General features: G+C 34.7%; 3 protein-coding genes across 4 annotated transcripts; 2 read left to right on the forward strand and 1 right to left on the reverse strand.

Annotated features, from left to right (window-relative positions):
- Positions 1-1480: 1480 nt before the first annotated feature.
- Positions 1481-5168, forward strand: LOC111285945 (uncharacterized). Of its 2 annotated transcripts, none has more exons than XM_022875661.2 (3): positions 1481-1914; positions 2147-3760; positions 4360-5168. In XM_022875661.2, exons 2-3 carry the CDS (start codon positions 2334-2336, stop codon positions 4607-4609), a joined length of 1677 nt encoding a protein of 558 aa, XP_022731396.2. In that variant the 5' UTR covers positions 1481-1914; positions 2147-2333; the 3' UTR covers positions 4610-5168. The 2 variants fall into 2 exon arrangements, with proteins under 2 accessions (XP_022731396.2, XP_022731394.2); XM_022875659.2 differs by having other exon boundaries at positions 1501-2041.
- A 3859-nt stretch (positions 5169-9027) lies between these two features.
- Positions 9028-11573, forward strand: LOC111286629 (transcription factor MYB64-like). Its single transcript, XM_022876696.2, has 3 exons — positions 9028-9562; positions 9712-9838; positions 10566-11573. The coding sequence occupies exons 1-3, from the start codon at positions 9081-9083 to the stop codon at positions 11439-11441; spliced, it is 1485 nt and encodes a 494-aa protein (XP_022732431.2). The 5' UTR covers positions 9028-9080; the 3' UTR covers positions 11442-11573.
- Positions 11574-12723: 1150 nt separating this feature from the next.
- On the reverse strand, positions 12724-26255 carry LOC111285555 (GDP-mannose transporter GONST2-like). The gene is made up of 10 exons (XM_022875059.2): positions 25811-26255; positions 25070-25272; positions 24397-24607; positions 23991-24130; positions 23756-23885; positions 14388-14486; positions 14107-14261; positions 13883-13999; positions 13253-13350; positions 12724-13158 (listed from the first exon to the last, which is right to left on the reverse strand). The coding sequence occupies exons 2-10, from the start codon at positions 25261-25263 to the stop codon at positions 13115-13117; spliced, it is 1188 nt and encodes a 395-aa protein (XP_022730794.2). The 5' UTR covers positions 25264-25272; positions 25811-26255; the 3' UTR covers positions 12724-13114.
- Between the last annotated feature and the right edge of the window lie 21 nt (positions 26256-26276).

A 26276-nucleotide genomic window follows, 5' to 3' on the forward strand; every position in this document is an offset into this window, starting at 1 on the left:
ATTCAGCAGGTTCTTGAGCATGCTAGTGACAAAGGTTAAAAAAATATTTAATCAAATGACAGTATTCCAAATTTATACAGTCATCAATTTAATACATTATAAATTTTTTGGTTAATATACTAAAATAATTTGAACGTTATTATACTAATTATCAAACTTTGTATTACATGCATATTTGAACAAGTTATGTATTTATAATATTTAGTTTATGAATTTAAGTTCATTTTTATTTCTTTTAACATTTTTACTTAATGATAATAATGAATATTAAAAGAAATTTTTTTAAAAAGTAAATTTCTTAATTTCGCGACGTTTGTATGAAAAAATATCGCTAAATTCTAAATTTAGTAGCATTTGTATCATAAAATACAATTAAATTTATTAGCACTTTTCTATACAAATGTCACTAATTTAATGACATTTTTATGATATAAACGCTACTAACTTAGTTATGTTTTTCGATACCAATGCCGCTAAATAGAGAGGTATTTTATGATACAAATATCACTAAATTAATGGTATTTTTTTTATAATTAGTGACATTTTTTTACATAAATACCACCAAAATAGTAGTATTTTTTTGATACAAATGTTATTAAATTAACGATATTTTTTATAAAATATCACTATTTTTCTCGACGTTTGTATAGTCGACACTGTTAGTGATATTTTTTGTAAACCACATAAATATTTTTAGTAAATGTCACTAAACATTAAAAAAAAATTACTAAAAGCTTAAACCCTTGTAGTGAATGAAATTTACAAAGAAACAACCTAACCAAAAATTTGTTTAATTTGGAAACTTGCTTTAAATTCCTTGATATTTGAGATATATTTGCTTCATTGACTAAATTTCACTGCATAAAAGATATTTTTTTCCAATAATTACGAGAAGTTAGGGTCATGTTTGACATTTCAAAAATAGATTAAAAGGCACATTCCTTTTTCAATGATTGTTAACCAGTTAAACTTCAGTCTTAGTGACTTTTTTTCTAAAAAGATAGAGAACATTTCTCAAATAAAAACATTATTCAAACGTGTTTAATCTTTAAAACATTTAATTTATGTATAAAATCGTATTCTAAATTGGATGAATAAAAGATGAAATTGAAAAAGCTTTTTTTTAATATAAATTAAAAGTTTTAAAACAAAATTATAATATTATGAAGTAAAATTTAAAGATTGGATGCAATTTTTGTTATTATTCTCAAATAAATAAATTATTTTATAAAATTTGTGCATTTTACAAACGGACCAACAAAATAAAACATATTATAAACTATTAAAAATCAGATAAAAACCATCAAAATTGAAAATTCCATAAAAGCGAAGGTATGGAAAGGACACGTGTCGAAAAAGGAAAGGTCGGTGGAATGATCACGGTTTCTCTGATCTTTCTCACGTCAAAGGCGGTGGTAGTATAGACACGTGTCGCATTTAAACGGCTAGATCATCTCCGCCTTCGTCCGTGAAAAGAGCCGCGTAGAAATGAAAATTTGCGAAAAAAAAGAAAAAAAAGAAGAAGAAAATCTCAATTTGGAGTTGGCCCCTTGCATGGTGGCGTCTGACCCGGACTCCGCCAAATACATGAAAGTAAATAAAGAAGCCAAAAAAGAAAATAAAATCTCAACAAACCGTTAACCGGATCTACCTGTGGAATACATCATGGTTTCTGTTTATAGACAATTGATGAATGAATTCTTTACGCTGTTTTAACCGGCATAGTCCGTTAGATGTCTTTTTTCCTTTTTCCTGGTTTTTTAAATTATATATTTTATTCGTTCTTCCTTTTTCAGTTCATATTGGGAGAGCCAAAGCCAAAGAGCTTGTTGTATAAAAGAGGAGGAATGCTTGGGGCTCTTTCTCTGTTTTCTGATAAGCTTTGATTTCGGGCTTCGCTGGAGCTTTTAATCGGTCGGCAAAAAAATTCTTTTTTTTTAATTTGTTAATTTCATTGAAGTCCGAACCAAAAAGACTAAACTAAGTTTCTTAGGAATCTCGAATTTCATCGGTTTCCGAGTTTCGAGATCCGATTTTCATGGTAGCAAATGTGCTTTTATAGATCCCAGTTTCTCACTTTTTTGAGGATTTTGTTTCAAAATTTTGTTGACTTATTGTAATTATTATTTCTTGTTTTGAATTTCAGGGAGGGTGATTTCAACGAAAAGACATTTTTTTTTTTTAATTTTCCAGGTTCTTATTAAAGGATGAAGCTATGAGTGAGGAGATTCCTATTTGAAAGAGAGTTTTCCAGCAAGCTTTTCAGTTTACTAAAGTTTGTGTTCGGCAGCCTCTTTCGACAAGCCTTAATTTTCACCACCAAGCTTTAACAAATGGTAGTGAAAGTAGCAGCAACGGCAGGTTTACAATGGTCAAGCCCAATTCTTCCGCAACCTCCATCTTCCCCTCAAGCTTTAGCCTCGTCAATCTCTTCACCTTCCATGCTGAAACGCTGCCGTAGCGAGGCCGCTCTTAGTTTGAAGTCGGTTCAAAGACTTAACCGATCTGCTCTGTTTGGTTCTCACTCCACCAGCATCCAACGGTCCCATTCTTTCGAGTTGCTCAAACCAAGACCCAGAACTTTAAGAAAAGTTTGCAGCGCTAGTTTAGACGCCTTCTCCGACGAAGAATTTTCAAAAAAAATTCAAGAATTGGCTCTCAGATTCCAATTATCAGACGACAATGATAATACCCGGAGCAAAAGTAACAAGAATTCCTTGAATTCTGAAAGCGAAACGGAAACCGTTTCTGATTCCGAAACAGAATCTTTGAAATTTAACGAACAACCGTCATGGTTAGAACGAGGAGAAGAAATAATCCCATCAAGCATTGAACGAAAAGCCAACAGCGTTGATCTTCCGCTTTCGCTTCGAATTATACAGAGGAAATTACAATGGCAAGAAGGGTTTCGAGAAGCAGGGGAATCGGCTTATTGTTCAATGAAGAAGGCGTTTTCTTCGATGGTTTTTATAATTCGCGAGCTTCATAGTTACACTTTGCAAATGCGAGAGCTTTTGTTCTATGAAGATTTGCAAGGGATTCTTGTTAGAGTTCAAAAAGAGATGCACGCTTCGTTTGTTTGGTTGTTCCAACAGGTGTTTTCTCATACACCGACTTTGATGGTTTACGTGATGATCCTGTTAGCGAATTATTCGGTTCATTCTATGGGAAGCAACGCGGCTCTGGCAGCAGCAGCAGCGAATCAGACACCGGCATCTTATGTTGTTGAAGTTCAAGATCAGAAGCATCCAACGTTTGATTCTTCGTCAATAAAGTCGTTTTCAGCGTCGTCATCGAGCGGAAAAACTACTTCGATTGGCGGAAACAATGGCGGTGGCGGAAAAGTGAGGCCGGTTGCTTCGGGGAATGACGGTGACGGATGGTTTGATAGAGCTGACCAATTCAGAACCATTGTTCCTGATGGTACTTCCCAGTTATCATCTCCAGCAACAACAGGAGAAGCACAAAGAGAGTCAACACCAAGGCGAGTAGCTGCAGAAGAAGAACTCATTCTTTGGAACTCATTTGTTGATGAAGCTTTGAAAATGCAAGAATTATTTAGAGATGAAACTCTCGATCATGAAACAATTCAGAGATTTATTTCGCCTGTGATTGCAAAGATCGAACCTGATGGTGATTATGAAGATTATTTCAGAACAGAGCTTCTTTACCAAACAGGGTTGTCAGAAGAGCCTAACAACTCTCTCCTTCTTGCCAATTATGCTCAGTTTCTCTACCTTGTTGCACATGATTATGACAGGTACAGAATCTTTGCCATCTTTTCATTAAATTTCCTTTATTTCCACATATTTTGCTCTATTTTAAGTTAGCTTTTTCACTTCATCACGATAGCATGGTACTATTGGTTGTCTAGATTCAAGGTGAAAATAAACACCGATTCAAGCACTGAGCTGATTCAGCTGAAGTAGGAACTGCAATAATATCTATTTCTTGGCCTTTTGCATCTGACTGCGCAGAAATAATTTATAAACCCTTTAGAATGTTATCAACCTTGTCGTTTTGCCCATACTTGGGATGGGTTTTTCTTGAATCTTTGATAGCGCCGACTGTGTGGTACAGATTCTCAGTGTTTCGCTTTCATGGCAAATATGAAAATATCCCAATATATCACCTTTGTGCACGTGACTTTCACGTGCTTAACAGCAAAATATCACCCCCTCCTCCGCGTGCTCTAGAGCCTTTAGAAGTAGTTGTTGAATATTAGACTTTTTGACTTAAGGAAGAAAGATTTTTCCAATTGCGCATGTAAGTTAGTTAAACTTTACTTCAGATGATAGAGATTACAGCTGTTTTGACTAAGGGTTTTGCTTGATCGATTGTTTTATTGCATTGAAACAGAGCGGAAGAGTACTTCAAAACAGCAATAGAAGTGGAACCAGCGGACGCGGAAGCATACAGTAAATACGCGAGCTTTTTATGGAGAGTGAGAAATGATTTATGGGCAGCTGAAGAAACTTTCTTGGAAGCCATTTCAGCAGATCCTAGTAACGCTCATTACGCGGCAAACTATGCCCATTTTCTATGGAATACTGGTGGGGAGGATACTTGTTTCCCTCTTGACTCTCCAGAGACTAGCCAAGAAGCTTAAATTTAAAAGAAAAAGGCAAAAAAAAAAGAAGAAGAAAAAACAGATGCATTACCCATTGAGGAAATCATATAGTCACCGCCCCTCTTGTTTGTTCCCTTATCTTTCGGAATCTTTTTTACAAAGTAAAGGGAAGAAAAGAAAAGAATTCCTTGTTTTAGAAACTTGCGTTACTCTTTTAATACGAATATTTCCTTTTAAGCGGTGAGATCGTGGTGAGGCTATTTCGATAAGGGCGGGCAATTTGAGGTTTTTGGAAGCAGGGTTTCACGTGAGGAAGGTGGCGACAATGGGAAACTTAATAAGCACTGTGCGGTGTCCTATGTAGGAGTACTGGACTGGAGTAGGCAGGTTGACACTCGAGATCTACGGACCCATTGGGAACTTTGGAGATTGGACTTGGAGGAATGGATCATTGGAGGAGGCATGAAGCTTTATTAACCTATTTTGCACAGCTTAAACTTATTTGTCTTTCTTTTTCTTTGGTTTACGCCAAACCACATGACGATTTGTAATTAGTATTTCTTGTTAATATAAGAACCATTTAAAATTTTTTTAGTTATATTATCATCTTTGTTTTAAAATGCTGGATTGAATCTACGAATATCAAATCCGCCATAGAAACACATGCTTCTTATGAGGTCCGTACATATTTTGCAAGCTTAATTTTGATTAATTAATTAAACATCTTGGTTTTGTTTGCAATAATATAGAAGGAAATTATTTAACTAATAATATAAGCTAGTTGTATCCGGTGCGTGGCTGGCAGAAGAAGGGAATAGTTAATTGCAGAATGAACTGACTGCTTTTGTCTGATATTACAGATCTTTCATCATTTTTGCTTTTACAAGTGATAATTGTAAAGGGTCTATCCTTGAACAGTTCTGATTAGACCTTGACTTGAAATTAGAGTTATTATTGCGGAAAACAAATATATAAGTTTAAAGTGCTAGTGACCTTCATGCTAAGAGCACAAGATGAATTGGATTTTGCTGTATACCTGATCAACAAGTCTACTGGCCAAGAGTAATTTCATGCTTGGCAGATCAAGTATGCATCGGAAAGAACAAAAAGAAGTTTCAACATTAATTCAACTTATAACGTCATAACTAAGTTGATTTATAACATTAGAAGATACTGGTTGATTTACACAACACTCTTAGCTATAGAATGCTAGCTACCGATTGATTATTGCCTTTCGAATTGTTTCTTTTGTCAAGCAGGGTAACCAAACTAAATTCTTCAGAAATTATGAAAATCTTGTCGAATCCACACAGCCTTTTTGATATTTATCGAGTAAAAGGTTGATCAAGTAGCGACCAAACGAATTGAGTTGATTGACAAATTGGCAGAGGTTAAGGCCGATTGGCCATGCACATGCAAATGTTTTCATACTGTTGTCCAAGTAACTGTTGAGGGTTGTAATGTTCTTCTTGTCCTTCTTGTTGTTCTTAAAATATCATTGAGCCAAAAGGGCAAATCAAAAGTTGTTCAAGTATTGTAGTACGAAGAAGGGGAAAAAATTCAAATATGAATTAATACGAATGAACATAGCATTAATAAACCATTCTTCTAAACACACGGAAAAGCAATGCACATTATGGAGGTCCTTTCCTTTCCCTTCTTTTTTTTTTTTTTCTCACTCATTCTTGGGTTTGAGTTTGGCCAAGCAGAAACTGATGGTTTTTTCACGTGAAGAGACGGTGATAGTTAAGCTACTCCTATCCCCAATATCTACCCTTTTACTACTGCCCGGCTGCCCCATCCTCTTTCAACCAACCTCTATCTTCCTCTCTTGATTTTTTATTCTTATTTCATTAACTATTTTTATTACCAAATTCAAAGAAAAGAGAAAGAATATCCACTTTAATCTTCTGGGTTGAATAGTTAAAAAAAATATATATGCATGAATCTAATTAATAATTAATTGTCACATCCATGGGGTGACTACTTTTTTTTTTTTTTTTCCAATTTGTATGAATCGATGGTGAGATATGCACTCATTCCACCCACTCACTTTTTATTTAGAGACTTAAGTGAAAAAAATAAAAAAATTTATGATTTATTATAGAAATTTGAAATTTTATATCTTATGAGAGGGAGAAAAACAAGTATATTAATATATCTTTTTTTTTTGGAATGAATATATATTGAAATTTAGAATTATTTAAAAAATTTATAATTTAATTTAGTTTAGTAAATTCACGTAATCATTGTTAAGTGATATCTAATAATGTTAAAATTTAAATTTTAACACTTTTTTAAATTTATAAATTTTTTTTTAAAAAATAAAATTTACCTCCAAATTGTGACATTTTTAAAAAAGAAAAATAATAATTGATCTCTAATTGATTTTCTGAATCTTTTCTCCTTTTCGAATGAATTGAACTCTTATGAAACATCGTCCTTTTATTGCATTTAGAGATGTCCAGGAAATTAAGAATGTGGTGAAATTAAATTCAAGTTAGGAACTAAACTTTACTAGTTCACCTTCATGAGAAGGGGTTTAAATCCCCCGTTTCTCTCTTGATACTTTCCTTCAATGTACCAAGAAAAAAAAAAAAAAAAACAAGAGACTACACTTGAATTGTTTCTCTGTTCTCTTTTTATTTAGCCTCAAAAACGCTTTTCTGTGGTAAATAAAAACTAAAAAATTGTAGCTCATATTTCAGCATGGGCTTCTTAATAGCCCCTCTAACATGGGTTTCTAAACAAGTCGAGTAGGCCTTTTCAATGAGCTATGAATCCCATCCCATTTAGATCCTTGATAAATTACTTGGTTGGGCCGATGAATCTGGTAAGGCTTCTTCCTAAGTCCGGCCCAAAAAAGTTGTTGCTTAAGTTGAGTTGCTTTAAAAGCGTAGCATAAAGAAGTTAAAATAGTGTCTGAAAAATTTTATGAAAAAATATTATAGAATATTAAAAATTATTTTATAATATTTTTAGTATATTTTTATTAGATAAAAATTGAAATAATCAATTTTATTAAAATAAATCACAAGCTTTTTAAGAGAAAAAATAAATAAAATATTTTTTAATTAACAAATAATCAAATCAATAGAAAAATGAGACCAAATAAAAAATATGAAATCTTATATTTTTATGAATTATGGAGGGTATGATATTGAGAATGTAAAAAAAAAAAATTCACTAAATATTTGTTATTAAAACATTAACACTTTTAGGAGAATTTTTATTTATGAGTTCATCTAAAGACTCAAAATGAACTTCCCATATAAGATACAAATCTTAAATATTAACTTTTTTTTGGAGAAGTTTTAATTTATAATTTCGTCTAAATTTTTTTTATTTAAACTCAAATGGGCAACAAACTCCATTTATATTTTTGTTAAATTAGGATTTCATCTTTTCTACTAAAAACAAAGTGACTAATCAAGAAAACAAATGTGACCTATCTTCCTTTCTAATTCTCCTTCATTTAAGAAGTTTAACAAGCCATCCCCACATGCACCAAGTCCGCAATCCTCCCGATGTGGCTACAATCTAGCATCTCAATGGTCAATACACCAGTCTCAGCTTTGTCAGTCCGGATGTGCAGCCATTTCCATTTCTCTCATATATAAAAAGAACAATTAATTTCTTCAAACACATCAATTAATTATTTAATTACTTATAATTCCTAAAAATTAATTTTAATAATAATAACCAATTAGAAGCCATCCAAAGGAGGATTAAAAACCAAGGGCTTCAAGTTCTCCCCGATTTCCTTACCCCCTAACAATAGTTCATAGTATTATTTAGTTTTAATATTTCACTTGGGCAGGGCACCAAGGTTTTCTACTCTTTTGAGACCTTCCATTTTTGTCACGGCATTGTTAATTAAAATTCTATGGTGAAATTTTTTTAATTTTACAAATGAAATTAAGAAATTTACACATTTTACTTTTTTAATATATTATAAGAGTTATCTATCATTTTACTAATTTTGCTTGTGGAATTTAACCCAAAAATCACCCATAATTGCATTGGCAAAATGCTTAAACAAGTAGGGTTACAATTGTCTTATATGAATATAATGATGGCATCATTCTTATCCATACTAAGGAATAGGAAAATTTTCTCTTAGCTATAATGACCATCTATTTTTCATTCAAACATTTAGTATTTTGCAAAATTTTAAGAAAAAATGATTAATTAATTAGTCATGTAATAAATTGTCGGTTTAAAACGAACCCACTAATCTCTCCATCTCTCTCCTTTTAACAATTTTGTCTGAGAGAAGAAGCTCAGGAGTTACACCCAGCAGCAATTCTCAATCGTTGGATTGATATCACCAGTTCATCAATATTTATTTCTCCATGTGGCTTTTTCCAAGCCTTGCTATAAGCTAAATTCTCTTCTGTCTAAAGCTTCTGTTATGGGGTTTTCTTCCAACTAGAAAAATTTAGAAAAGGAAACCAAAAAAAGACTCTTACGTCTCTTTCCTTTTTAAATATTGATTAGGTCTCTTTTCATGGAAGGAGTACGAGGTGGAGGGGGAGCTTTTGGTTATGGGAATTTACTGTGCAATAATAAGTCTTCTGTTTATAAACCTAGTCCTCCGTTATCTGCTATAGACAGGTTTTTAGGGGGTCAAAACCACTCTTCTCATCATGATCAGCAGTATTCAACGCAAAACGACATGAAGATCAGCAAAGGAACAGTACTTGGTTCATCAACTACCGATGGGTTGCTGCGCGGTTTCTCCTTCTCTAGTGTGGCAATTGGTGGCTATTTAGCTGGGGTTTCATGGCAAAGTAACCTTGAGGAAAGCTTCGTTGATGGTCTTTTAGTAGATGGGGACAGCCTTGCTTTGACAGATGATAAAAACCCTAACATGGAAATGAAAGAATTGAAAGTTTCAATGAAGAGTTTCCCTAAAGGGGTGGGGGAGAGAAACAAGAAAGTTGCTTCTGCAGCTTTGGTCAAGGGTCAGTGGACAGATGATGAAGACAGGTGATATATAAAACAGTTTATTTTCTTCATTTTTCCATCTCATTCTTTTTCTAAAAGATTTGGGTTTTGTTTCTTGTACTAGTTTTTGGTGCAAATCAATGATACTGAAATATTCTAGGGTTTTTGTTTTGGTTGATATATATTTATAGGAAACTGATAAGACTGGTGAAGCAATATGGAGTGAGGAAATGGGCACAGATAGCTGAGAATTTGGTTGGTAGAGCCGGAAAACAGTGTCGAGAGAGATGGCATAATCATTTACGGCCTAATATCAAGGTTTCTTTTTCTTAATCTTTTTCTATTTTTCAGTATAATTTTTTTTTTTTCAGTTTGAATAATCAAACTGGGTTTCTTGATTACTTTTACCTGGTTTTGTCGTCTTGGTTCTTCAAAATAACCACGATTTCAGGTTATCATATATGGACTCATAGATTTGATTTAGATAAACATATCGGAAACCAGCAACTTGGATTTTTTTAAATAGATTTTTTATGTCGGTATTAGGATTGATCATAGGACGTTGCCTTAACTGATTTTGTCAGAAAACCTATGCTTATTCAAATATCAGAGATTTTCTCAACCCCGAAAGATATGCTAAAGACAGGACATGAAGGATCTGACATTGAAGAATATTTCGTTTTCCATGTTTAGGGTTTTTCTCTTTCATGCGTATGAAAACTCCTTTTTCTTTTTCAAGAATCTGTTAAAATTAAGGTTTAAAGGCCTTTGTTTTTATCTATAACTATAAGTACCTTGACATGCAAATCATATGGCGGGTTTCAGAGCCGTTTTGCAGCATCTCTCTCATTTTGTTCCACCTTTAGTTCAGTGTTCATTTTCATGTGATTTTGGAAACTTTTTATGCTAACAAGGCACTAATTTCGTCATAAAAGGGGCTTGCGTTTGGTCTTTCAATGAGAAAACATTTTCATCGCTTTTATTTTATATTTTCCTTTGGAAATGCAAATTTGCCCATTTCTTGTTTCTGGTGTCTTGGTTTCAGAAAGATAGCTGGAGTGAAGAAGAAGAGAGAATATTAGTTGAAGCTCATGGCAAGGTTGGCAACCGATGGGCCGAGATTGCAAAGTTCATCCCTGGTAGAACTGAAAATGCCATAAAAAACCACTGGAATGCTACAAAAAGGAGGCAAAACTCAAGGAAGAAGAATAAACAAAATGATAATAAAAATGGCAAAGCTCAATCATCTATTCTTCAAGACTACATTAGAAGCCAAAATCTGAATAGCAACAACCGCACCACGAACATCCCCTCGATCAACTGCTCTACTACTTCCACCACCCCTTCTAGCTCCACATTCTCTGAAGACTTGTCTAGTCAATTCAAATATTTTCTCCTTGAAGAACCATCCGAATCCTATGATTCTCAGCCTTTGATTGCTCAAACATATGATGAAGAACTGCTTTTCATGCAAAACTTCTTTTCAGATAATAACAATAATACTCAGGCGTCCGTTGATTATTGCCAAACCAGAAGTCCAACTGAGGTGAAGTCAATCCTTGCTGATCATAACCTAAGCAATGGTTCTTCAACCATTAACTGCCCCAGATTTAATTATGAGGTAAATGGTGTTCAGCAGTGGCCTAATCCAGCTGATCATTGTGGCTTCTCCTCTTCCATTATAGACCCAAACTTCTTTACAAATAGCCTTGAAGAAAAAGAGCCTCGAACCACCTATCTGTTTTCTGATCTCTACCTGTCTCGTCTGTTGAATATTGGAGCAACTACTTCTTCATTTTGCACTGGCCAGGGCTACAGTACCAATATGAACACGAACCCCTTGTCGGAGCAAGCTTCTTCAGATGGAAGAAAAGAGATGGACTTGATTGAGATGATTTCTTCCTCTCAATTCTGCCCGTAGCAACATATTTTGCTCTTTTGAGTCTATTTCATTTTATGCTATCTTAGTTAAGAACAATCCTAGTTCTTAAAGGATTCAACCATAAAAAGTACTAGCAAGCAGCTTTGCTAATGGGGTTGGTTGTTTTCCACTTTAAGCTTTGATATGAATATTGATCTTAGTCATAGTGCTTGTTTTTCGGTTGGTTTGGTGGACTGCAATCATATATAATTCTACCAAAAATTAATGGTTGTGTTCTCTTCTATTTCATTCGTCTCTTTGTTTACTTTTCTCAATGAAATTCTTTGACGGGTTCTATGTTTGACGAAATTAAGTTGGTTGATGCTTTGACATGGAATTCGTAAATTGCCAGCTTATTATTCTTGATGCATGCATTCCATTGCCATATGCAACAGAATTTTTCTACCTAGCTATATTCTCATTGTATTGTTATATTCCCTTCACATTTCAAGGCTTTTTTTTTTCTTTGTCTCTATTTGATTATTATAATTACTTTTCAATGTCAGGATGATAGTATTTTGATTTTGAGAGTCGAGATATGAATAATTTATACTTTCTTACCATGTATTCCATAACCCAACATGACAATATCATTATTTGTTATTGAGACTTCAAATAGATGAAAGATAAGATTGATTTTGATAAAATTAAGAATAATAATAAAAGTTATTGTAACTGTGATTAAAAAAAAAACTTAATGAAAAATTTATATTGAATTAATCTCATTAAAATCGATATTTGGATATAACTGTTAGTATGATGCATTAGTGCGGTAGTCCAAACTTGTCTTAAGTACAACAAAAGGACTAAATTATGAGAATTTAATTTTTTTAAAAAAATTAAATACACATATATATGTATGTATATGTATGTGTGCATGTAAAATTGTTATTGCACCATTTCATATATATAGAAGACAACACACATATCAATACATACATACCTACGTACATGTATATGTAAGTTTTCATTTGATTTTTCCAAATCAAACATTGTTTTATCATCAAATTAACCAATCGGTTTGTAAGTAAATATTTTATTTTCATTATTGTCTCATCATCCCATTTTCCTAATCACTAGTTGACCTCATTGGTAATTAATATATAGCCAACAAATTTTTATCATATCAAGTGAGAAAATAGTTTTACATCTAATTTAAACCAACAAAGAGGAATTTAACGAGTGAAACAGGGAAAGAACAAAAACAAGGAGCCCCGCTAGCTATGAGAATCGGTTACACTTCCTCATACGTATAATTAAGTAACGGATATATTCAAAATAATATCATAAAAATAATACTTTCCATTTATATATTCAAAAGTTATAAACCAGAACAAAAATTGAAGAGAATAAAAAATAAAAATTATTCTGCTTACTATGACCTTTCCGAGCTGTATATATATATGAACTTGTGATTTTAAGGCATTGGTATTATATATGTTTACCCCTTGAAGATTGCAATCAAATTTTGTCTTCTATGTCCTTGAAAGCTTTTGCATTTTCCAAGTGTGACAGAAGCATGCAGTTGGGAGTTCAAACAAGATTTAGATGACCCTTCCACCAGGAGAAGCTATCTGGCCATTTAACATGTATGTGTGTATATATATATATATATATATATATATATATATATATGTTTGCTTAATCTCATTCGCAAATGGTTCGGTCTTGGATCATGACATTTTGGCTTTGGCAAAGAATATTCCAGCAAACAGACCTGGAAGAAGCATGCAGCAATTGGTCATAAGATGAAAATCTACGTTTTATAAGCATTCATTCATAGTAAATGCAGAGTCAATTCATTTCAGTACCAAAAAGTATGCTGAACATGTTTGGTACACTTAGTGGAACTTTGAACAACATGATACCGGCTATAGAGATAGGAATCTTGTTCAAGGAACCTACGAGGCTGTAAAACAAGAATACGATGTCAGTGGTAATATGATTGCCATATTCAGGCACAAACAAAGGATACACTACAGAATTGAAGACGAGACAGCATGCAAATGGAGGAAATAGAGACTAATAAATTATGACATCTGTATACAAGTAATTTGAAAATTACAAGGTTCTTTGTATCAACCATTACTTAAAAAGAAATCATTGCTGGCCTAATGGATTTTAATCAACAACTACGTACTTCCTCGTACCAAAGTGAACTAGATTGTTGCTATGGATTAACACAGATAGCAGTCATTTGCTTTGTTAACAAAGTAGAAAAATTTTCACAATAAAAGAGGATTAAATCTCTAATTATATATATGAGCATAAAGAACATTAGCAGAATTAGCCATATATATTGTAATTTCATTCTAGCTCCTTACCATTCCATAAAATCCAAGAACCAGTCTCTTTGACATAAAACCTAGTTAACTGGCATAAACCTTCTAAAGAGTAGTTGTCTAACACTTTTGAGTTTAATCATACACAAAACCCAATACCTGTAAGTGGTTGGTCCAGTTTGATGCAAAAACCACATGGAAGTGAAGCTAATGGCAAGTCCAAGCAATCCACTAGCTGTTGCAAAAACCCAAAACATTGGCAATTTAATCACATTGCTGCAAAAAAAAAAAAAAACTGCATTTGTCAGATTACAGAAGATACTACTTGCATGATAAAAAACTTGCATGACTGTGACTGACTGCAACTTAAGTTGTTCACTTACACATTTATTACGTACTCCCATTCGTTCAAAACGAAAATCAAGAACATGGCAAAGGGTATAGACAACAAATTATTCAGCAAAACCATGGACACTTCATTGAGTGATCCTGATTTTGTTGCCTGCTTAGCTTTGTCCATCACATGCCGCAGAGTAAGCTGTCGCAAATTGAAAATATAGCTCATTTAGTAGCCATAAAAATATAAAGAGATCTGCACCAAAACCTGGTTTTCATAGTCTAAGCTAGAAATTACAGATCTCAAAATCATGAGTTCAAGGCATACCGAGTAGCCAGCAGTTAAGATACAATTCAAAATCTGCCATGTATATCCTGTGGCATCAAATGAGAGATCTGTAATACCACCACTGACAGCAGAGATAATCTGCAGGACAATGAAACATAATCTCTGTAATGATAAACTTAAATTTCTGAAGAAAGGAAAATTTACTTTCTTCACTGTCATAACGTCTAGATCCGGGGATCTATCGCCAGACATTGACTTTAGGGAGTCGCCACCAATCTTTTTTTATCCAGGTGTGATTGGCCACCTAAGGAATCTGCCCTTTTAGGGAACACCTAAGCTTAAGGGTCCCTAAAAGAATAGGTTCGGGTCTGCTTAACCAGAACAGAGTTCGGGAGTTCGATTACGTGTGAGGAAGGTTATAGCACCCTCACAACGCCCATCAAAAGATGGTACCAGCTTGAATTTGTGTTATCCAAAAGCCTTAAAATTTTACCAAGTAGTTAGTTGTTGAAAATTATTCTCAATTGACTCTAATACTTTTAGCAGAAAATTGAGAAAATTCCCTCACCTCAAGAGTATGCAAGAAAAACTACTGTTTCACTTGCAGAGGCTCCGTCGTCGGATTATTTAAAGAAAAATCAAGATCAACCAATTAATTAATTATCGAAAATTATTCTCAATTGACTCTAATACTTTTAGCAGAAAATTGAGAAAATTTCCTCACCTCAGGAGTATGCAAGAAAAACTACTGTTTTTACTTGTAGAGGCTCTGTCGTCGGATTAATTAAAGAAAAAAGAAAAAAAAATCAAGATCAAAATCAAAGTCAAATAAAAAAAAAAATTCAAAAAATTCAAAAAAACAAAAAACAAAAAAACAAAAAAAACAAAAAAAAAAAAACCTGGAGCGGCTCGGATCGCGGCTCGGCTTGGTGCGGCTCGGCTCGGCTCGGAGGGGCTGAAACGCGCGGGTCAGAAAGCGGGTCGACGCTTCGGGTCAGGTCGGGTTCGGCAAAACGCGCGGATCCTCTTATTAACTTAAAGCCAAAACGACGTCGTTTTGGGAGGGTATAAAAGGCACCTTCCTCCGTTTTTCAGCAGACCGTTCCTCCCCTCTCTCTCTCTTCTTCCCTTCTTCTCTGCCTTCTCTCTAGAATTTGAAGAACGCCGGTGCCGGATTCTGGAAATTTCGCCGGAATCTGGGAATTTCGCCGGAAATTGGCCGGAAGTTGGCCGGATGGTCACCGGTTTCTGGGATTCTCCGCCGGAAACTGGGTCTGTCGCCGGAGACTTCAAAGTTTGCCGGAATTGTCGCCGGAAAATTCAAAAGTCGCCGGAATTTTCGCCGGAATCTGGAAATTTCCCAGAAATTTCCAGAAAATTTTTTCGCCAAATTTTTCTAAAAAATTTTTCTCACTGCCAGAACACTCCTAAACTTTTCCTTAGCTCTCTAAACACCCCTATTCTCTCAAATCAGTAGCTTGCTTACTGTTTTCTCTGTGTGTTCTTGACTGTTCCAGGGGGGTCCCTTTTATAGGGATTGATCAGGAGTTTCTGATCAATCCCAATTCCTCTTTGGACGGGAATTCAGTCTTTGAATCCAATTGGACTCTTCTGATTGAATTCCCCTTCAGAGTGGGAGTCTTCAACTTTGAATCCTAGCCCTCCAAAATAAAAATTAAAATAAAATTAAAAAAAAAATCTAGATAATTGGAAAGATAAATCAAAAGATAAAAAATTTTCAAATAATATTTGAAAATCAAAAAAAATCAGAACAGATAATTAAAAAAAAGATAAGAATAATAATATAATAATAATATATAACTATATACATATAAATCTATTCTAATGAGAAAAAAATATATATATATATATATACATATATTAATACATAATAATAAATAATAAAATACACAAGAGAGAAAATAAAATAAAATAAAATAAAAATAAAAATAAAAATAAAAAATACGGGTAAAAATTCAATTGGGCCTTGCCCATTTGGGCCAGGCCCAAATGATCTGGGTCAGGCCCAATTGATCCGGGTCAGGCCCAATTGATCCGGGCCCGGACCTGATTGGGTGTCTACAGCTGCCCCTCTTTGCGTATTTTCGGTGAAACAGAAATTGCGCAAAGACGTAGACACCCAGTCAAGACCCGACTCGACATTTTCATTTTTTTTTTTTTTTTTTTTTTTAGCTTTTTTTAGCTCCTCTTGACAGAGGCTCTACGACTTTGAAAAATAAATTGCTCCTCTAAACAGAGGCACCACGACTTTGGAAAGATAAATTGCTCCTCTAAATAGAGGTAACGAACTTTGGAAAGTAAATTGCTCCTCTAAACAGAGGCAACGAACTTTGGAAAGTAAATTGCTCCTCTCAACAGAGGTACCACGACTTTGGAAAAATAAATTGCTCCTCTAAACAGAGGCAACGAACTTTGAAAAGTAAATTGCTCCTCTCAACAGAGGTACCACGACTTTGGAAAAATAAATTGCTCCTCTAAACAGAGGCAACGAACTTTGGAAAGTAAATACTCCTAGACAATCATGTCCGAAGGAGTTGAAAGTTGTGTTTGAAGGGATTTCAGGAGATTATGCCCAAAGGTCTTATAAATCAACCCTGATACCAAGAGACATCCTATTTCGAGGATTAGGAACTTACCTGACAAGTTTCTTCTCAAACTTGCAAAGTCTTTTTATATCTGTCTTTTTCATGTGGGATGTTGGAACACCCTTGCTTCTTGAATTTGTACACTATATTCTCCTGAAAGTAGTGTATGCTGTGCAATGCATATGAATTTCAATGCATGCCATGTAAATGTTGGCCAATTAATTCCTGTTCAATGTATGGTACTCAAGTTTCTCAAGCTCTTTTTTTCTTTCTTGGGTGTCAAGCCCTTTGATTCCTTAAGGATCCAATTGCACTGCTCTTCTAAGATCGAACCAGTGTAGCTCTTAATTGTCTCTTCCACTTAGATTCTTCCTTGTTCTGTTTTTCAATACTTTGGAATAAGTTTCATCAATCGATCATCACTTGACCATCATTCAATGAATTTCTCAGCAATAACAAATTTTCAAAACAAGTTTCATCCACCATCATTGGGTCATTACTCTGTCTCAGCATTAACCATTCAAAAACAAACTCTGTCCACTGATTGTCTTCATCATTTAATCATAACTTGCAAGTCATATCGATCAATTCATCACTTTTCCAGATTTGCCCCATCATCTCTTTTAGGTTTCTACCATTTCTTCATCATCTTAGATTTCTTTTCAAATGAATGTAAGATTCTTTTAAGTACATGTTCATTCATTCATTATCATTTCAAATTTTGACAAATACAATGCAATCAAGCATTTTCTCAATTCATTCTAAGGGTGTAACAATAAGAGGACAGAAAGTGAATTATGGTAAAGATAATCAATGGAGATCTATTTTGGTAGAAAATAAATGGGAAAGGAAATAAATTGGATGTCATTGAGGTAAATGGTATGTCCAAATGATGAATATTCAGACAATTTTCAACATTAATCTAGGATTCTTTTTCAAAAACTCATTCATTTACTGTTGAAGTCATCTTGAGCTTGGCGAACTCTGCCCCAGTCTTTGAGGAATCTTCAGATGTCTTTGAACTTTCATTCATGTGAGCCATTTGACCTGGATCTTTTTTTTTTTTTTTTTGGGTACCAAAATCACCCTTTCAGGTTTTCAATTTGGATCTCTTTTTTTATTTTTTCATTTTTTCATTTTTTCTTCTTTCTTTCTTTTTCTTTTTCTTTTTTTCATCATCTTTTTTTCTCATTCTTCACCTATTATTGACATCCTTCATACATCAAACTTTTAAGGTAATGTAGCATGATTCCATCGCTTCATCATGAGCATGCCTTCGCTCAACATATGATCATTCAAGTTGAGTATTCACACTTGATCCAAATGGACTTTTCAAGGTTGTAATGTAGGTCAAGGTGAAGGGTCATAAAAAAAATGGATATAATAGGCTCAAAACATGTATTAAAAAGGTTCAAGACCGAAGGATCATTTGATGCAGCTTGGCATTTTGCCCCACATCATTTCACTATTTTTTCTTTTCTCACACAAAGGATTCTCATTACTTTGCCCCAAGACATGTGTGGCATTTATTTTTTCTTTTACTTTTCTTTCTCTTTTCATCTTTGAGACCTTTTGTGGTTTTTTTTTTTTTTTTTTTTTTTTTTCAAAAATTACCCTCCAGTGTAGAGGGTGATCCTTGGTTGGGGTTCTTCAAAAAAAATGATAAGCTCAAAGGGGTAACAATAAATGGTTTTTCAAATGGTAAAAGAAAGATGGCCATTTTTCATCTCAATTGTGAATACCTTTCTTGAACATCATCTATTGAACAAAGCTCATGAACTTGTATAAAAGATTGCACACCTTCAAGATATATCTCTTTCATCTCTGGTAATGGCTTACCCTCTTTATTTTCGCTCAGATCATCTCCTCTGTGAATGAGTTCTCAAAATTAAATTCCATAATTATTGTTATCATTGTCTAAATATTCATCATCTGAAATTTAAGAATGGGAGTGTGAAGTTATGGAAGGTAACAAGGCATGGAATAATGGTAAAGTGAAAGAGAAAAATGTAATGAAATGCATTGACTTGCCTTTATTAAAATGATAACAAGTGAAGTCATATTAAAAAAAATCTAACATTTTTGAAAAGAAATCCCAAAATGACAGAAGAAACCTTCAACCAGCCTTATCTCCATTGACATCTTGCCCCTCAATTCATTGTGAATCTCCGGATCCTTTCTGTTCTTGACTTTCGCTCAGTACACTAACATTAGGTGCTGTTGCTTTTCCTTGATCAAAACTTACCATTCCATCATTGATCAACCGTTGCACCTTATACTTTAAAGCAGTGCAATTTTCAGTAGAATGGCCAGTAATTCCATAATGATAGTCACAATGGGCTGTAGGATCATACCACTTTGGATAGGGTGGTTTAAGTGGTTCCACATGGCTGGGGGCAATCAAGTGGCTATTATAGAGTTCTCGATATAACTCTGTATAAGTCATAGGGATTGGATCAAATACAGGTTTTTCTCGAGTAGTCCGTTGTTCTCGTGAGCCACTTGTTGGGTTAGTAGGACGAATTTGGGTTCTTGCAGGAGCTTGAATGTTGAGGCGGTAAGTGGATGAATAAGATGGTTGTGGGGCTAGCTGGTATGGGTAGGATGAGGCGTTATTCACAGCAGGATAGTATGGAGAGTAACCTTGGGATGGATAGGGTTGATAACCTCTGAATTGTTGTCTATCAAAGCTCACAGCTTTAGTTTCAGCTTCTTTCTTTTCTGATGTCTTCTTGGTTTCTCCTCCTCTCAACTTGCCATTTTTTATGGCACTTTCAATAATTTCTCCAGAGATTACCATGTCAGCAAAATTCTTTGTTGCATTTCCTATCATCTTTTCATAATAGGGAGGCTTTAAAGTGCTAACAAACAGCACTGTGGTCTCTTTCTCTGTCAGTGGAGGTTGTACCTGTGAAGCAATATCCCTCCATCTCTGGGCGTATTCTTTAAAAGACTCATTTGACTTTTTCTCCAGATTTTGCAAAGATAAACGATCAGGGGCCAAATCGATGATGTGTCGATATTGACTGATGAAGTCATGTGCCATATCACTCCAAGAGCGAATACGAGTCCTATCCAACTGAACATACCATCTGGCGGCAGAGCCAGTAAGACTGTCCTGGAAAACATGCATCAAGAGTTTTTCATCATGTGCATGAGCTGCCATCTTTCTGCAATACATAGTGATGTGGGTTTTGGGGCACTTTGTACCGTCATATTTTTCAAATTTCGATACTTTGAATTTATAGGGGATAACCACATCAGGAACTAAGCAGAGCCCAGCAGCATCAACTGACCCATAAAAGTTAAATCCTTCTACAGCCCGTAGCCTCTGCTCTAACATGCTAATCTTGAAACTTTCCTCAGCCTCTACTCTCATCTTTTCCTTCTCCTTCTCTTCTAGATCAGGAATTGGTTCTGCTGCCTTTTCAGTGAAGACAGGATTTATATAGCTGTTATACTGCCCTGGGTTGAAAGCTAATGGCATTCCAGAATATGGTGGGACCTCTTGAGCAGGCTGGGCCTGAGGTGGGCCAAAACCTGAAGGGTACAAAGGGTCAGCCACATCTTGCTGGCTTGTATTTCCTTCAACTCTTTTTCCTTTGTTCATGTTATTAAGAGCCTCCAGAATCTTGCTTAGTTCACTTTCAATCTTCTCTTGAGCTTTTTCTAGCTTTTCAAATCTATGAGAACTTTCTTCCTCCATTTGCCTTGCTCTGGATCTTGTGTTGTATGGATGAGCAGGGTTCTCACTAGACGGAGCTATCCTTGGATCTTGAGTACCATATTTATGATTAGAAATGTTATGCTATGCTTTATATATGATGCTTTGATACACAAATGAAATGTACATTTTTTTGAATGAAATCTAGTATGAAATGAATGCAAATGATTATGTTAAAACATGATCATGAAAATAATACAGATGCATACAATCAGACAAACAACATAGTTAGTTCCATGGATGAAATGAAAGTGATGCTGATGCATAGTGTTACATATGATAAAAATAATACACAAAGTTAAGCAATCAAAATGATTAGATAAACACCCTTTTTGTGTCTTAATTTCAGGGTATATCTATCATTGGGTAGAAAGGGCTCTATCCTAGGTTTAGGCACTCTTAAGGTTCACTATATGTGGTTTAAGGTCAAAATCTAAAGGTTCCCAAATTGCTCCTTACATCCTTGTCCATCACAGACTAGTAAGGCACCCTAATCCTCACCCATTACAGGCTACAAGCGGAAAAGGTTCAATTTGAGTGGGAGTATTTCGCTAGCCACTGCGGAGGCATTAGACCTCACGAAAGCAATAGGTACTTTACTCCCTCCTAGAGGGACGGAGCTCGGGTATAGAGCTCATGTTATGCACATGCACATGAATGACATAATTAACAAGATAAATAAACAGGAATGAATAATAACACATATATACAAAAATGGTTCAATTTTACTAGGCTTTTGGATAACACAAATTATTTGTTGGCCTGACTCTCAAAGTCCCCAGTGGAGTCGCCAAGCTGTCATAACGTCTAGATCCGGGGATCTATCGCCAGACATTGACTTTAGGGAGTCGCCACCAATCTTTTTTTATCCAGGTGTGATTGGCCACCTAAGGAATCTGCCCTTTTAGGGAACACCTAAGCTTAAGGGTCCCTAAAAGAATAGGTTCGGGTCTGCTTAACCAGAACAGAGTTCGGGAGTTCGGTTACGTGTGAGGAAGGTTATAGCACCCTCACAACGCCCATCAAAAGATGGTACCAGCTTGAATTTGTGTTATCCAAAAGCCTTAAAATTTTACCAAGTAGTTAGTTGTTGAAAATTATTCTCAATTGACTCTAATACTTTTAGCAGAAAATTGAGAAAATTCCCTCACCTCAAGAGTATGCAAGAAAAACTACTGTTTCACTTGCAGAGGCTCCGTCGTCGGATTATTTAAAGAAAAATCAAGATCAACCAATTAATTAATTATCGAAAATTATTCTCAATTGACTCTAATACTTTTAGCAGAAAATTGAGAAAATTTCCTCACCTCAGGAGTATGCAAGAAAAACTACTGTTTCACTTGCAGAGGCTCCGTCGTCGGATTAATTAAAGAAAAAAAAATCAAAATCAGCCAAGTAATTAATTATCGGAAATTATTCTCAATTGACTCTAATACTTTTAGCAGAAAATTGAGAAAATTCCCTCACCTCAGGAGTATGCAAGAAAAACTACTGTTTTTACTTGTAGAGGCTCTGTCGTCGGATTAATTAAAGAAAAAAGAAAAAAAAATCAAGATCAAAATCAAAGTCAAATAAAAAAAAAAATTCAAAAAATTCAAAAAAACAAAAAACAAAAAAACAAAAAAAAAAAAAAAAAAAAAAACCTGGAGCGGCTCGGATCGCGGCTCGGCTTGGTGCGGCTCGGCTCGGCTCGGCTCGGCTCGGAGGGGCTGAAACGCGCGGGTCAAAAAGCGGGTCGACGCTTCGGGTCAGGTCGGGTTCGGCAAAACGCGCGGATCCTCTTATTAACTTAAAGCCAAAACGACGTCGTTTTGGGAGGGTATAAAAGGCACCTTCCTCCGTTTTTCAGCAGACCGTTCCTCCCCTCTCTCTCTCTTCTTCCCTTCTTCTCTGCCTTCTCTCTAGAATTTGAAGAACGTCGGTGCCGGATTCTGGAAATTTCGCCGGAATCTGGGAATTTCGCCGGAAATTGGCCGGAAGTTGGCCGGATGGTCACCGGTTTCTGGGATTCTCCGCCGGAAACTGGGTCTGTCGCCGGAGACTTCAAAGTTCGCCGAAATTGTCGCCGGAAAATTCAAAAGTCGCCGGAATTTTCGCCGGAATCTGGAAATTTCCCAGAAATTTCCAGAAAATTTTTTCGTCAAATTTTTCTAAAAAATTTTTCTCACTGCCAGAACACTCCTAAACTTTTCCTTAGCTCTCTAAACACCCCTATTCTCTCAAATCAGTAGCTTGCTTACTGTTTTCTCTGTGTGTTCTTGACTGTTCCAGGGGGGTCCCTTTTATAGGGATTGATCAGGAGTTTCTGATCAATCCCAATTCCTCTTTGGACGGGAATTCAGTCTTTGAATCCAATTGGACTCTTCTGATTGAATTCCCCTTCAGAGTGGGAGTCTTCAACTTTGAATCCTAGCCCTCCAAAATAAAAATTAAAATAAAATTAAAAAAAAAATCTAGATAATTGGAAAGATAAATCAAAAGATAAAAAATTTTCAAATAATATCTGAAAATCAGAAAAAATCAGAACAGATAATTAAAAAAAAGATAAGAATAATAATATAATAATAATATATAACTATATACATATAAATCTATTCTAATGAGAAAAAAAAAATATATATATATATATATACATATATTAATACATAATAATAAATAATAAAATACACAAGAGAGAAAAAAAAAATAAAATAAAAATAAAAATAAAAATAAAAAATACGGGTAAAAATTCAATTGGGCCTTGCCCATTTGGGCCAGGCCCAAATGATCTGGGTCAGGCCCAATTGATCCGGGTCAGGCCCAATTGATCCGGGCCCGGACCTGATTGGGTGTCTACATTCACTATAAGAGGGTTGCTTTTTGTTTTTTTAGGGAATTTATATTTATGAAGAGTGTTGACTCGATTAATTTTTAAGATTCCAAGAACAAACTAGTACTCAAGTTGGTTCCTGTTGCATGCAACAAGACAACCACTCGAATTCCAGGGACAGTAAGAAACTAGCATACAGTTCAGACAGAACTCAAAGTAAAGTAATTGGTGTTTTTCCTGAATCTGATAACCCAAGGAGTAAATTTACCATCATAAACATAGCTGTCCACACTTTCTGATTTTGGCGTTTTCGAAAAACATAATATTCTCCAATTGCTGTTAATATATTTGTCATGTTCTTCAGAATGGTCACCATTGCTATATTTATGTATTTCAAACTGAAATAAAAAAACACACAAAATGTATAGTTAGGAGCCTACTTCTCTTCACTTTTCATCTAAATAACATAAGAGGAATTCCTAAAGGTGAAGCCTATAACTTACCTATACATGCCTGATACAAGCATGCCAACAAAGATTATATTCACAGGGATCCAAACCTTGATCAGCTTCCAATTGAGCTTTTCAACTGAAACAGCTCTACAGAGACCCAATATGGCAACAACTAGACAACTTATCAGATTCTGCAGTGCAATACAGGAAAAATAATGAAGTTCCACATTGGCAAAGTATTAACTGTTCTCATGGAATAAGACATTGAAAGGTGGAGATCACAGACAGGAATAGTGCTGCCAAGGAAATGGTCAAAGATGACTAAAGAATTCTGCATGCTTTTCAGTTGCAGTTTAATAACAGAATACAACAGAAAGAAATTATTATCACACTCATGACAATACATTTTAGCATACTTTGAACGCTATTATACTGGTATCGAGATACAGTTACATACTTGATAAACAATCAATGATACTCCTGCATTGAAATTGTAACTTGAGAGGACAACTTTATTCAACAGTATCATGCTGCACGAAGAAATGCAGTAGGCTGTTCCTGACAGAAGAGGTCCAGATTTTCTTCCAAATATATGTGCAGGTTTTTCATCCCCATCAAATGGAAGATTGAAACTGTCACCAAGTGCTGCTCTATTCCCTTTAAAAAACCTGATCGAAGAAAGTAAATGGATTTTACACATTTTATTGAAGAAAGAGTGATACATACGTCAAATTGACCAGACAAATGTCACTTTTAAAACGGTAACTTTGATCATATAATTCTGTATCATATTACAAACAGATTAATTAGTAGTTTAATTGTACACAGATTAGGAGACAATCATAGACTCAAAATTTCAAAAATGCAAAAAACCAAAAAATCAATCTCCAGAACAGAACTTTTTGTACAGAGTACTGAAGTTTAAAATATTTAAAAACAACAAGACGAGAAATGTATCAACTGTGCTCATTGTTGTGCAATTTATCTGAAACAAGCCAATTTCTTGTCTTTCAAACTTGGACATGTAAAGTTAGTAAGCAATGGGAAAATTTTTCAAAATACACATGGCAAAGAAAACAAATCAAATTCATGTGAACCATTAGAAGTTGGAACTTTTTTGGAAATTCTACCTATCAGTCAATGTTCCATACTCAGCATTTGCTTTGATACCACTGATTGACCTCTGCCCTTGCTTATGGATACTATTTAGGATCTCGTATACTCTATTAACCTTTTCATCTGATGTCACTTTCCCATTCCAACACCTTAAATCTGATTCCTCAGAATCATGGCAAACAACCTGATCTAACTTGATATTCGACATATCACTTACCTGAATATAAGAAAAGACAAAACGAAAAGAAACATTAGATTTGGAATAATCAGCCAAACTTTTCAGCTCCAAATTGACATTGCCAAAACTTCAAATGACCATTTGCCAATGAAGTGAAAGAATTCTGAAGCATGAACAAAAGATATATATAATAGAGTGGAAAGTAAGTTAATGCCCCAAAATTAGTAAATTTGTGCAACTTCAATGAAGCAATAGTGCCAAAAGTAGAAGCTTTCGAGCAAATTATATTGCTAACTCAATCAATATTTAGATATATAAGTTGAGATTTGAGAAATAAGAAGTTGCTCTGCTTTTGTCGCTATAATTTTGACCTTCCAAAGTTCAAATAGAAAAAAAAATTGCAACTAAGGGAAATTGAGCCAAAACATTTACAATCAGTCAATTCAACTAAAAACCTCTGTCAGAAATAAGATAAAGATTTCCATTTTTGCGTTTTTGCCAAGATTTTATGAAATAATTGGCAAACAAATAAGAAAAGTAATATTTTTAACATAACCCAAAAACAAGAGGAAGTTACCAATTTGATTGGTGCCCTTCAAGCTTCAATTTAATATCCCCCAACTTAGGGACAAATTAAAGAGCGGACCCCTGAATTGAAAGAGAACTATAGAAAAAATGAAATGATCAGAGTTCAATCAAACGCCTTGGAAATGAAAGAGAAAGCAACCCCAGAGACAGAGGATCACGCAAAAAACGTGAAAACTGAAAATCAAATTCTTTTTAGATGGCACGCAAAGGGAAAGCTAAAAGAGAAATCCAAAAGTAAAGAGAAAGAAAAGTTCTTAAAGTTGTGGCGAGTTGGCAGTTTAAACGCATCGTGGAATGAAGGTTGGAAGAGGCAAACAGAGAGCGAGGTTCCAGGAATGTAAGAACTTGAATAATGGATCTTGAAACAAGTCCCGAGGTTTCCAAAGTCAAATGTTGTCTGAATTTCGCCATTAAACTGAACAAGCAACTAAGTTTAACTTGGATGATGGATTTAT

Source organism: Durio zibethinus, chromosome 6 (assembly GCF_047325235.1).
Source record: "Durio zibethinus cultivar Kanyao isolate XHJ-2024 chromosome 6, ASM4732523v1, whole genome shotgun sequence".
Classification (NCBI taxonomy): Eukaryota; Viridiplantae; Streptophyta; class Magnoliopsida; order Malvales; family Malvaceae; genus Durio; species Durio zibethinus.